At 38.2% G+C, this 13680-nt stretch overlaps 2 protein-coding genes across 6 annotated transcripts; both read right to left on the bottom strand.

The window, feature by feature from the left end:
* Positions 1-29: 29 nt before the first annotated feature.
* Positions 30-3760, bottom strand: LOC105963587 (homeobox protein knotted-1-like 3). 5 transcript variants are annotated; one of them, XR_016031216.1, is made up of 7 exons: positions 2758-3760; positions 1888-2008; positions 1126-1325; positions 870-1001; positions 630-766; positions 458-522; positions 30-416 (listed from the first exon to the last, which is right to left on the bottom strand). XR_016031216.1 is itself a non-coding variant. In XM_088818216.1 (7 exons), the coding sequence occupies exons 1-6, from the start codon at positions 3304-3306 to the stop codon at positions 472-474; spliced, it is 1179 nt and encodes a 392-aa protein (XP_088674342.1). In that variant the 5' UTR covers positions 3307-3749; the 3' UTR covers positions 30-416; positions 458-471. The 5 variants fall into 5 exon arrangements, 3 of the variants coding, with proteins under 3 accessions (XP_088674342.1, XP_088674343.1, XP_012843459.2); XR_016031217.1 differs by having other exon boundaries at positions 458-551; positions 2758-3749; XM_088818216.1 differs by having other exon boundaries at positions 458-511; positions 2758-3749.
* A 2382-nt stretch (positions 3761-6142) lies between these two features.
* Positions 6143-13259, bottom strand: TRS120 (transport protein TRS120). The gene is made up of 10 exons (XM_012988007.2): positions 12587-13259; positions 12200-12406; positions 11904-12086; positions 11305-11414; positions 10755-10814; positions 10347-10626; positions 9322-9614; positions 8001-8878; positions 6752-7702; positions 6143-6517 (listed from the first exon to the last, which is right to left on the bottom strand). The coding sequence occupies exons 1-10, from the start codon at positions 12995-12997 to the stop codon at positions 6297-6299; spliced, it is 3594 nt and encodes a 1197-aa protein (XP_012843461.2). The 5' UTR covers positions 12998-13259; the 3' UTR covers positions 6143-6296.
* Between the last annotated feature and the right edge of the window lie 421 nt (positions 13260-13680).

The following is a 13680-nucleotide window of genomic DNA, read 5'->3' on the forward strand; positions in this document are numbered from 1 at the left end:
GTTTCAACTCAACTCTGCAGCGTCAATCCTAACACAATGCCTCATTTTTGATATATTTCAAAAACTATCCAAAGTATTAAATATGACAAATAAATATCCACCTAAAACTTTGTATTGGTCTTTGATGCAGCAACATTGCATCATAATTAAGCTGTTGCCATTTGTATAAATAAATATATATACACAGTACACACAGACAAATACTTAGTCTCCTATCTGGAGCAAACAGCAAATTATGTAGGAAGCCCTCTTCTACCAGGAGATTAAATAAAATCACCCTCATATATTACATATATATATATATAAAGTTGATGCTCTCCTCTTCCTCCGATCGCTTTAGCAGCTTCTCAGCCTATTCGACATTTGTTTGTGTATGAAAAATGTGGAAGCACAAGCAGCATCAGCACAGCTATTACCTAGGTAATTTCTCTTACACGTCGCAATTGTTACTGATTACCTAGGTAATTTCTCTTACACGTCACAATTGTTACTGTTTTCACCTGCATTATTACTTATTTCCCACTAAAATAAGTGGAAAGCTTTCTCAAACTCTGCATGTATGTATAACTTCTCAAAGAAAATAATATATATACAATTAACATATGTTGATGACGAGTTGTGTGTGTTACCTTTTGCGTTTGCTTTTCGAGGCTGTGGAAGAGGAGGAATTGCTGTGCCACTTCCTCTTCCTTTGATTGATGAACCAATTATTTATCTGTTTTAGTTGCAATCCTGTTTCTTCCACCAACCTCGCCTTATCCTCCTCCTGGGATACATTATTTACGTTTTACCCAACAGGAATGGATTATTCGCTTTCCCCATTTCAAATTCAAATAATACAAAATGTAATTAATCGAGTTAGTACTAACAGTTGGGTATGGCCACTTGGAGTGAGATTGCCACCAGGCTTTCAAGACTGAGGTGGTATCACCAGGTAGTTTCCCTGCCCTTCTCTTGCGTAATATTTCCTCCCTAATGTCTACAAGTTTCTCCTTGTAACCCTGTTTTTCCAAAACAAACATAAAATGAACAACTTTATTTAGTTATTGCTTACTTTAAATTCCATATATTATGCAGTGAAAACAAAAACGATTCGATCTGTAACCAGAGTCAATGCATGCATACGTTTTTCAATTCATGCTTCAGCTCCTGCCTTACACGCTCCATCAAAGATTTCTCACTGTCGGTAAGAATTAAAGGACCAAAACCCATGGAGTCATGACCACCACCACCCATATCGAACAAGTGTCCGTCGCTATCTACTTGCTCATCATCATCTTCTTCATCAGACATTGTCGCCCCTGTCCCTTCTCCTGGTGAAACTCCTGCTCAACAATACCATCTACTTTACCTTTTATAAACTACTCTACAAATGTTATATAAATAAATCAATTAACCTCAATCTTCGAAATATGATATACCCCAAGTACCACAATAAATGTTAGATACTCTCTTAATTTTTATTTAATCACATACTTCTCTGATATAAGAACTATAGTATTTATCAACTTATTTCTTTTTATGTATTTTCCAACATTTCAAATTAGTTCAACATTTGAACAAATAAAAATAAAAATAAAAACAGACATTAATCGTCCACACGCCAGACAAGTTCTCTTCACTAGCACGTACAACTGAATGATAATCTGTTTCAACTCAAACCTGAATTTGCAAAATTAAGTGTGATGCAGTAAGGTGATTGTTTAATTCATATGTAGGAGGTGACAGAATAGAGGCATGGACTATCAAGCCAATATCTGACTTCTCTCAATAGCTGGTTGAATGTATTATAGACAAGTTTTTAAACATGAACCCAGCATTTTTTAAGGAGAACAAAGGGCATCTTATTGGAAGTCAGTAAGAGGAGGAACAAAAATGAAATATTACCTGTTAAACTTTGTAAGGATTGCTCAATCTCCCAGCAAGCCATAACTGCTTCCATTGCATGAACACGCACATGCTGCTGCAGTTGCTCTTTAAATGAACATAGCAATAGTACGTAATGTGTCTGCATATTAGGAAGAAATAACATTAGAAGATGTCTTCAAATTTGGAAAGAGATTATTCACTATCTCTTCAAAGGAACATTAACTATGTCCTCCAGGCGGAAAACCTAATCCCAGTTCTTTCTCTGAAGTTAAAGATACAAAAACTCAACAGAAAATATCTTCTAGGAAAAGTTCAACATTCAGAAAACACACAATGGGATAGCTAATACCAACACTAATAAGTAATAACAACAATAATAATGGAGAATTGGAGACATTAACTACAACAACAACAAGAGTGAGAACATAGATTAGATTATTTTGCCAAATCAAGCCAAGATAATTTCCTTTTTGTCCCCAACGAAAAATGAAGAACAATATTGAGGAATATTCTCCTCTAGTTCACTGGCATAATATCCATTATCTGTCTCATACCTGATCCTCCCATGAATTAAAGCTGAGAAAAAAATCTGCCTGTACTTAAGTTTCTATGTGTGCACGTTGTTCAAGAACTTTATTAGTGATTAATGAAGTCTCCAAATTTTCACACACTATGATATAATCCCTTTCTGAATTCCCACTTTCAAAGAGTTTCTGAGGAATCTACTGATATTAATAAGAAGAGAATCATGTGCGAGAAAGTAACTCGGCCCAAAACTAAAGCACTGCATTTTCAATACATGGAAACTTAAAATTCTTGAGGACTATTCAAGAAGATGTTGTAAAGAAAAGCAACAAGTATCAGAAGAAACGAAAAAAAGTCGTTTACCATAAATTGATCAAGGTCTTTATCGTCACCAAGATTTCCATGCCCGAGGGCGGAGTACTTTGCAACAACTTGCTGGGAGTGGGCGAGCTGACCATCTATCCTTGAGAGCTGATCGACAGGGGTGGCAATACGCAAGCAAGCCACATGTGCAGATAGAAGCTGCTCGTAGAGAGGATGGGACAGAATCTGGGTTTTATACCTGGCAGTTTGCCAATTGACCGCTACATCACCAAAACTAGAATGATTGTGCAAGTCGGGTGATTGATGAGAGATGGCGGAGGCCATGGCGTCGATATCGGTGGGAGGTGGGTGCAGAAGCCACTGATCGGTGGGGGTGGAGGAAGAGGAGGGGTGGGTGGTGTGAAGATTGAGGAAATTAGAGTCGTCGGGGGGAGAGGAGAAGTGGCGGGCGGGGTTGAGCCAGGTAGGGGTGGAGGAGGGCTTGTTGTCGGTGCGTAAAAGGGTAGAAGAATTAAGGGGTAAGTGGTGTTCGGAGAAATGCTGCAGAGGGATTTCTTCTTCATCAGATAAATGGTTGGGGAAGGCCATCGCGCAGTGATGTTTTTTGGTCTTCTTCTTCAACAAGTATATGTATGCTTATTGATCGTCAATTCGTCATCATCAACAATACAATACATATGGTCGTCGTCGTCGTCGTGGTAGTGGTGGGTATAAATTATAATGAATGGTAAACTGATTTGATTTGTTTGGGTCTGAAAACGAACGTCAACGGCAGAGTGAGACACATGACATGATGAGTGAGAGAGAGAGAGAGATTTATACAAATAAATATATAAATTTATACGACGGCCAGGCCACCCACCCTACCCTGCACTGCACTGATGCACTCCATACATGATACATACACCTCAAATTCTAACCAAATTATTAACGTCATAATAGTATTGATATTAATATTATTGTGTAAATTCAATAAACATAATTCAGTATGATCCAAAATCATCATCTAAGAACCACATATAAATGTAGTTAGGTGCCCAATAGCCGATTAAAAAAAAATATATATATATATATATCAAGGCCGGTTAAGTGTGCCCATGGATTTGTTACTCATTTTTCTCCTCCTTGTCTATAGTACTAGTACTAGTAGATGAAGAAATAAAAAGGTGGGTGGGGTGTGATGTGGGCCGTGAACTTTGGGTATGATCTACAAGTGGAAAGTGGAAAGAAAGAAACAAAGTGTATTAACTATTTCTTAAATATAGGCGAAGTGAGACAAATATTTTGTTTTTGTTCTAATTATTTATCAAGTCTACGTTTTGTGTTTGTTGTTTCACCTTGGATTATGTTATTGCCTTATCCATCATACATACATATAAGTGTCTTTTTTTCGTACAAGTGTATTGAATAAACTCCTCCGGTTCCGCGACCTTCACGGGCTATTGAGTCACCATGACTTACATTCCTCAATTAGTTGACGGGTCAAGAGATTTCGTCTTTTGGTACAAGTGTATTGAATTGAATAAACTTTGGTTTTCTTCTGCAAATCACGAGAGATGTAGCCCACACTTATTGAATGGTTGTTGTTATTATTGTACAAGCAATTACTGAATTAATGAGGACTTTATCACAACATCATTGTATTCACATGAAACAATTTGGAAAATTGAAGAAAAAAAAAAGGAATAAAAAGGTGAAATGAAAAGAAAAAAAAAAGGATAGGAGAATAACAAGTGGGGATGCGAAAAAAAATCAGAAGAAGGGTAATGTAAAGATAAGGTTGTGGTCTCGAAAACTCATTTGATGTATGTAAAGATGGCCCACAGAAAGAAAGCATGGACCACAAAGAAAGAAGAAGTTGGGGTTTGTATTCACTATTCATACAACAATGGACCACAAAACCACTCATACAAATTACACACACACACACACGATTTCTTTTTAGGACCACCACCAAACCCACTTATGAATCACATATCCTCCTCCTCTAATTAATGTATTGTCTAATCTTAATGTTTAAATGTAGGGTAAATTACAAACACCCCCTGAGGTATGGTTAAATTACAAAAACCCCCCTCTTGTTTGGATAATTACATCGACCCCCCTCAACTATGATTTTTTCTTACCGTTATGGTGCCAAATTCAACATAGTCATCTACATTCCCTGAAATGTGCTCTAGTTTGTACTCTTTGTGTAAAAAATACAGTTTTCGATGCACCACAAACTGATATATACAAGCTAAAAATCACATATTATGGTTATCTTGCTTCATAATGTAGAGTTTGAATAGGATAAAACGGGTACAAAAGTGATAATATTCCATATAAATCGAAGATTCCACTAAATTTGATGAGTTGAGGGGGTGGTTGTAATTATCCAAACAAGAGGGGTGTTTTTGTAATTTGGTCATACCTCAGGGGGGTGTTTGTAATTTACCCTTAAATGTATGTTATGTTGTGCCCACAATCCCCCCCCCCAATACATACATACATACATACATACATACATACATACGTGCTTACTTACAGTAACTCTGCACCAAGCACCATAATTAATTATCAATCATCATCCTCTCTCTCTCTCTCTCTCTCTCTCTCTCTCTCTCTCTCTCTGCAAGACAGACAGAAATTTCTACAACAGGAGTACTGAATTATAATATATCACATCACATTACATTGCAACCTTTTTACTCTCTTTAGCATCAAAGTGAATTCATTGCTCTCTCTCTCTCTCTCTCTCTCTCTCTCTCTCTCTCTCTCTCTCTCTCTCTCTCTCTCTCTCTATTCAGTAGTACAGCAATGAGCAATGACCAACCTCACTGCACATATACAAATGCAATACAACAATTGTCTGCAAAACAACACTATTCCACTACTATTTCTTTTTTAATCTTTCAAGGCAGGCACACACATACACACACACTCAGGACATGACATATGATACTGACAAAGTTAAAAAGCAAGAATCCAAACAACATTAGTTTATGTATATGCAATTATGCATGCCATGTTTTTGCTCTTCTGTGATGTTGATTTTACACATTACACACACACACAAACACACATATATATAAAGGTTGTCAAGTTAAATTGAAGGCTATTTATTCAATCATCATCAGTAACAAACAGTGAGAAGCTGCTTTTCTCGCACAAATGGCATGCACTACTTAAGCATGATGGATGGATGGATGGATGATATGTCAATTTTCAAACTTCTGTACATGTCATATTATTACAGAGTAAACATGAATAAGATTAAATGTTCATATCAGTAAACAATGATAAAAACATGATTTCCACTCTATGTATTTTGCATTTCCATGTTTATCAACATTAGCATATGCTGGCAAAAGTGGGAACCATTTACCTTCACAGACAAATATATGTTCAATCAATCTTTGCAAGGAATACGAATGGCCTCCAATTTAAAACGCAGAATCACGATTTACTTTGTATCCAGAAATCATAATCCCTTAAACTTCAGATAAGCAAGTGAATATAATTAATTCAGACAAGGCAAACAGGTTTAGCATTCACCTCATTTTAACCAACAGAACACAACACAACATAACACAAAATCAAGCAGTCCCGTTCACTCGTACACGAAATGGTGGTCCACGGCAAAAGATTGGGTCGTCAAATGAATTAGTTCTCGCTCGAGCTCTAAGGACTTCATTAGCATCTTTGATCACAGCAGCAGCAGCCATTGTGTATTCTCCTGGGATCAGGAAATATAAAGAAAAAATATGCCTAATTTCTTGAAGAGGAGGAACCTCCATGGTAATACCAGTCAATACACCTGAAATATAAACACGAATAACACGCAATCCTTAGATTTGGAGGTTAATGGGGAAGTAATAGAGTATTCTATCATAAGTAAATAAACTAAAATAAAAAAAACTGAGATTTCCTATTCCGTGAGGCAGCAGTATAAAACCAAAATGGCAGGTGGGATACTAGAAGACGGAGAAGCCATACATATTAACACAAACAGATAATTATGACACGACAAATGATTATATGTTGTTAGCACCTTCCCATAGAACAGTTGCCTTGTCGCCCTCGATGCAGTTCTCCCCAGCCACATCTTTGCATGTGACACTAAGATTAATCCTAATGGCTCCCTTGGTATTGTTGCGTACCAGCACTTCCATTGCTGTCATGTCATGCGCCACAATGGAACCTTCGGTGCCGCAAGAATTCACCATGTCAGTCTTTTTTGGTGAATTTTGTTTCATAGTAGAAAGGTCTGAAGTACTTTTAGCAAGCCTAAAGCCAAAAGTCAGTGGATCCGGCAGTAGCACGTCCAGAACAGATGCCTGGAGAGCAGCCTGTATTGCATCCTTGATATCTAGTTCTCCTGAACTGCTTCGTCCAGATTGCCACCTGACTTTAATTCTGGAAATCAAATTCTTAATGGATGCATTCAGCTCGGTCTTAATATTCTTTTCTGAGAAGCTAGAACTTCGACCACCAGCAGTTCCATTACTTTGAGAATCCTTGACGAGAAAGGAGCCATCAAGAACAGGTAACTTAAAATGTTCAAGCGGTATTAGCACTCTAGCAGTATAATTCCTGTCAATCCTTGTTTTTGGATCACCAAATTCTGCAGACGTACAATTGGAAAAGCTTTCCTTGTTAGAATTGTCCATGTCAACTGAAACGCTAGTCTCAAAGATAACATCAGTTGGATTAGACAATTCTAATTCAAGTAAGCGCAGCCCCCAACTTCCCCTGTAAGGATCAAGTTTCATGAACCTGTCAGTTTGTCTTTCAGAATCATTGGCATGCTCAGTACCATCACTTCCTGACTGTACTAGCTTGGTGTAAGTATCACCAACACAAGCTGGAATTTCCATTGATAGCAAACGAGCTTTCACAAAAGACAAACCCTGCAGAACACATATGTTTAAGGGAATGACCAGACGTCTCCCAGGAGTTGGAAGAAACTCTGTTTGAGAGTCTCCAGAATTTGTCAGTGGACCTAACAAGACAAATATGAAAATCATTAATTCATCCATTTTTAAGTCTGCGTAAGTAAAAAAATTCACTACAATGTGCAAAGCAATCTTCTATCTCTGTAACTTCTTCCTTTGCTCAACTATAAAGCTACTCTAAGCGGTAAAATAAGCTCTAAGGACCTGATTTATGGAGGACAAGGACTGAGAGTTACAGGACATTACCAAGGCATGCACTCTAGAATGATCTAAGAGAAGTAATTCCAAAACAACAATAAACTATGACGTACAAGCAATGACCTTTATACCCTCTTGAAGAAATACCTGCATAGTGGATCAACAGCACTGGGCTGCTGCCATCTCTAACTTGTTTCCCTGAGGTTCCAGGGACACCCTTGCTGGCAGCAGCATCAGGATCTGATAGGCCAAGCTGCCAGGCTTTTAAGGTTACACATATTGTCACCTCTGCCCCAGGTTTCAAAGGGAGGGCCGACTTCAGAGTTTCAGAAGCAACTGATACAACAGAGTCTTGGTTTTTGCCTGACAACGATATGTGTGCTTGCTCAACAGGAACAGTGCCTGCATTGGCCAAACTAATCCACACATTTCGTATCTCACCTTCATATAACATAACGGATCCATCACCACCTACAACATGTGATACTAACAATGGCAGTGGCGGTACCACTGAAATATTAGGTATAGGTGTATTCTTTAACTTCGCCGCACCACAACTCCGGAAAGGGTCAGAAAGCACAAGCCCTTGAGTTGCCCCAATAAGCAGATTGTCAACCTCCTTGAAAAAATGCTCAGTGATGACGCCAAAACAGTGAACAACACATCCAGGAACAGAAACTGGACCCTCTTTGGTTGGGATTCCAGATAACGTGATCACCTTTGAAGAATTGGCCGGGAGATTGACACTTACAGGAAATGCATCAAGGTTTTTGGAATGCACAGACAAATAGATGCTATCAACCATCACCTCAAAGCCACAGGGATTTGCTAATTCCACCAGCACTTGGACTGGTTCACCGACAACCCATGTTAGCTCCTGCTTATTACTATTACTTGGTTCTCCTTTGCTGAATGGAGTATAAATGAATGGCCCTAAAGGAGCAGATCCCATCCACCAGTCTTCTCTAGCCAGATTGCGTTTGATAATGTCCATTTGTGCTGAGTGTGAAGGAAATGAATGCAACCTACAGCATATTAACAGAAACACAGATGTTTTTGAGAAAAAAAATAATGTTAACACTGTATGATATTACTTCAACCTAAACCAAAGTATGTATTATTCAGAACCAGATACTAATGAATGGAGTTAAGGAGAGCCCCTTCGAAGGTTGTAAGTGATGCCCTTAGCCGACATACAACGCAAAGGTACATGTGCATATATTATGACGTTCATTGTGAACAATGCTGTAGTCATGAATCTGTTCATATATACACGAACTATAAATCCAGACTTGAAGGTACAAGTAAACATAGCCTAGCGAACCTGTCCAAGTCCAGAGACATGTATCCACATGCAATTCCATGATACAAGACTAAGTTCAGCAGAAAAAAAAAATGCCAATTGGACTCAGCTTGACATAAATTTATCTCATGGAAAAATCAGAAAGCAAAACATCTTGTAGAATACCTTATGAAGGGCAGAGCTGGATCACCACATCGAGTTCCCAAAGGAAGCCTCACGGCTGATTTTGCAAGTGTAGTGGCGAGGCCATTTTGCCCAGCAGGTGTAATTAGAGGATAATAAGACCTAAGTAGACGTGCAGCTGCACTCCAAGCAGCAAGAGGATCCCCGGCACGGACAGCAGAAAGAAGAATTTCTCGCAGCACAACCATCTGCAGGGTGCTCCATTGTGACTCAAACAAGGAGATTATCGAGTGATGATGAATTTTTCCTCCATCGGCATAAGTTTGTCCAGCATCCTTTACAAAACGAGGGTAACATTTAGCTATTCTATCATCCACACAAATCAAAATCATAACAAGAATCAGATTCTAACTTTTAAAGACTAATGAGCTATGCAATTGGTAACTAGAGATGTGTCTCATATGATGACTACCACCTCAAAAGCACAGGCATCGGTGGAGGACAAGGGTCAGAAATAATGCCGCCATGTAAGAATTAACATTTTTTTTTTCCAGTGAGTGGATACAACTCGCCAAGGATATGAAAGCATTTGATAAAAGGTGGAAACGCACATATGCATTGCATGCAAAAAGTATTCTGCATGCTTCTCCAACTGATGCAATTTTGTAGGCCATAATTACATTTAGATATGTTCAGGTCATCCTGGGATATTATCATCTAATGGCAAATAAGAGGGTGGTTAATTTAAATGATATGACATTCCTGATCCAAAGATGAGACTGGTAAGTTTCTGTCATAATAAAATGAAAATCGCATTTCAAAATTCACACATAACCGCATGCGTGACCCCATTAGTGTCACGGAGACATCCATCATCATTCATGAAATATCTGAGTCTTACCCAAAATTCCAATTCCTACTTTATTAGTGTTATCTTTAGAGCAATTTTGAACAATTATTGTAGACATCCCATCCTTATTTAGTGTCCTAGGTCCCAAAGCATACAAAAGGGAAAGTGCAAGTCAGTAACTGGAATTATACAGTACCCAGGGTGTTGAATAACTCACATTAGAAGGTTCGCTAGATGCTCGACTTTGGACACGATAAGCTTTTGTTGTCATTGCCAAGACTTGCATTGCGCTGATAGCAGCAAATTTATTATCCTGTTGCAAGTACAACTGCGCTACCTGCCTTGAGAAAAAGGCAGCTTTTCGATGATAACCAAGTGCACCAAAAAGGCGAGCAATTTCAACATATACTACAAGCTTGTCACTGGCATCAATCAAGGATGTTGCTCCATCAGCAGCAGCTGTCAACAACTCTACAACATCCTTAGCCAGCTCCCGCCTTATGAAAATACTTGCACAAGTGAATACAGTGGAAAAGGGAAACATATTCTAGTTTTAAAGTTTATAACCTCTAAATGGATGAAATCCTGTTTTAATTTTGACAGAGGATATTTATAAGAAGAGTACCTGCAGAGGAATCTTGCCAGTTTTAACGTGGCCTCAAGTTCAAAGCTTAAAGGTGAAACCCTGTCCAAAGATCATATCTATGAGAAACTAATCAAAAAAAAGAAATGAGTCTCCGAAGGAAAAGATCATGCCAGAATCAACCATTGAGTTTGGCAAGAATCTGCAGCTAATCAGGGAAGTTGGGAACAAGATCTATTTTATAGGTATATGAAAAGCAGAGACACCTTTTATGCTTCTAGCTATCTTACTGCTTCACAGTCCACAAATTGTAAAATCTCATCATCATTTATCAGATCCAAGTAAGTAGACCAAATCAATTCAGTATAGAATATATTCTCATTAAAATGCACCATAAAATTGTGTTACATGGATGAGGCAAACCTTTAAATTGGTCAGATAAATGCAAACTGGGGTCGGATAATATAAGATCTCTAGCTTATGGAAGAGTTAACGAGGCTGTGATTATATTAGTATTCTAGATGGCATTATTGTGAAAAATCAACAGCAGACGTGTAACAAAATTAAACTACTGGAGCATAAATAAGTATACCTTTGTGCATTATCTTGTATAAACGATTTCCTGTAATGCAGAATGACACTGTTGTATCGATACTTAACTTCATCCTCCAAAACTGTGTCCTTCTGGCCCATGCGATCCATCTAATAGAAAAGATGATGATTCCAAGTTGTCAGCAATAAGCAAAGATTTAAGATTAAAAATATGTGCACGCTCACAAAAGCCTTTTCAACAAATATTAAGAACCAGAAAATTCACATAACCCACACAGCCAGCATCCTTGTATGTTAATTGTAATTTGGAAATTTGAAGCTATATATCTAAATTATTGAGTTACTGAGAAACTATTTGCATTTCGATTCATTTGTCCTGGTGTAGCTATATCAAAACATAATACACTAGGGGGTGATCAACATAAAAGGAGAAGAATTAAACTCTATGTCAAAGCTTAGTAAGAAAACGTTATTTTATTTTGTTCATTGTGTTAAATCGACAACATTCATGTTGTATGTTACAAACTGAAAGGCCAGAAAACTGAATTGCTTCATGTAACTCAGCATCGACAGGATTAGTATAAATATACCTAGAGGGTCATGCGGAAAAAACTTGAATGTATTTTACTTCATGCTTACCAGCAATGCACAAACGCTGCCCTCCATTGCCCCAGCATACCAAAAAAAATCTGCAGTCAATCTGGTAAGTTCCAATGCAGTAGAATAATGAGCATTGGCATCAACAGGTGATCCAGCTAACAAGCAGTAATCTCCTATGGTTTTCTGTGCACGACCAAGTCTCCGTTTTTTTGCCTTAATCACCTGTGATCAATGAGATAGGTAAAGCTGCATTAGAGTGAAATATATGTTAGGCAGCAAGAGATATTAATGGTAAAAGAAATAAACAAAATCTCTGGGACACCTAAAATTTAAACCTCCTCTGAGCTCAGACTGGCTTGCGAATCTAGAGGCGTTTTCAAAATAGTCCCACCAGATTCTGCTTGGAGAACCCACTTCTCAAATTCCATCAACAATGAGGCAGCAATATCTTGCACCATTGTTTGCAAATGGAATTCCTGTGTTTGCCGATCAGCAGGGGGAAACAGAATTATGTTACTCCCCTTAACACTCTCATCTTCTAGCTGCAAGACAATCCAAAAAACCAAATTGTGCAATGTCATGCCCATTAATTACAAATTGAATGGTGGTAAAGGGCAAGGCTATACTACTAATCATAATCTGATAGAGACAAGGCAGACAGATGTACTACTTATAAGTTACCAATCACGACAATAGTAAAAAAAAAAAAAAAGAAGAGTAACCTGCGAATCCCCTGGGCAGAAGGCGAAGCATCGCTGAACGAGTGAGGAAGAATAACCCTTACAAGCAGCAGTGAATTGATTGGCAACAGAGACGAGATCGGGAGAGGAAGGACAGTGGGAAATGCCGATGACGGCGAGGACCTTGCGGTTGGACTGGAAATCCTCCCAGGGAGAAGGTGGTGATCCACCGAGTATGAATTTGAAGCGGAGGGTGCCGGATTCCCAGGGCTGATTTGAAAAAGGAGATTTCTGGTGCTCGGTATAGAAGGAGCTGATGGAGTTGAGGGAGACAGTGTGATGGCGGAGGAGCATGGCAGCGTAGTCACGGAAGAGAAGCGGAGGGATGGACGCGATCGGGAGGACCGCCACACGAATCATTCCACTCGTTTCGATGCTGGCGTCCGGTTCCATTTTTTTTTTTTTTTTTCTCCGGTGAGTGAGTGTGTCAAACTGGAACTGATTCAGAGCAGATTTGTGTTTGTTGTAAACATCGGGAATGCAGATTTTCAGATCTATGATATGATGACAAATAAAACTGGATCGTAGAGACTTTCCGTTCAGGACTTGGCGCTTTGGGCTTTCACTGCAGCCTGCAGGTGGTGGGTGCAGTCCAATGCATACAAGTCCAACTTCTCATAAGATATTTTATTTTTTAAACAATTTTCATTTTATTAACTAAAATGGGAAGCTTAAAAAAGATAATATCAATCGTTAGGGGCCGGTTCAAAATCACACGGAATGGATCGGAAATATAAACAAATTATTTTTAATTTTTGCGGAAGTAAAAAATGGGTTCCAATTTTCGTTCCAAAAATCGGATGCAAAAATTCATTTCGATTTCAGAATCGACGGAATTTCGAAAATTTTGAAAATTTCATTAGTTTATAAACTCTTATACCAAATTCGAATATAATGGAAATGTTCAAAATACTTTTTATCTTCTTTGAAATTTGCGGGAAAATGCAAGAAAATCTAAAAGTGAGTTCGACAAAAGACAGTAAATAAAAACACATGTAGGAACAACAAATTAAAAAATATATTTTCTTATTAGAAAAAATGCCAACAAAAAGTTTATAATGTCAATTAATCATTTC

The sequence above is a fragment of the Erythranthe guttata genome, chromosome 5, assembly GCF_056151865.1.
Source record: "Erythranthe guttata isolate IM_541 chromosome 5, IM_541, whole genome shotgun sequence".
Lineage (NCBI taxonomy): Eukaryota > Viridiplantae > Streptophyta > Magnoliopsida > Lamiales > Phrymaceae > Erythranthe > Erythranthe guttata.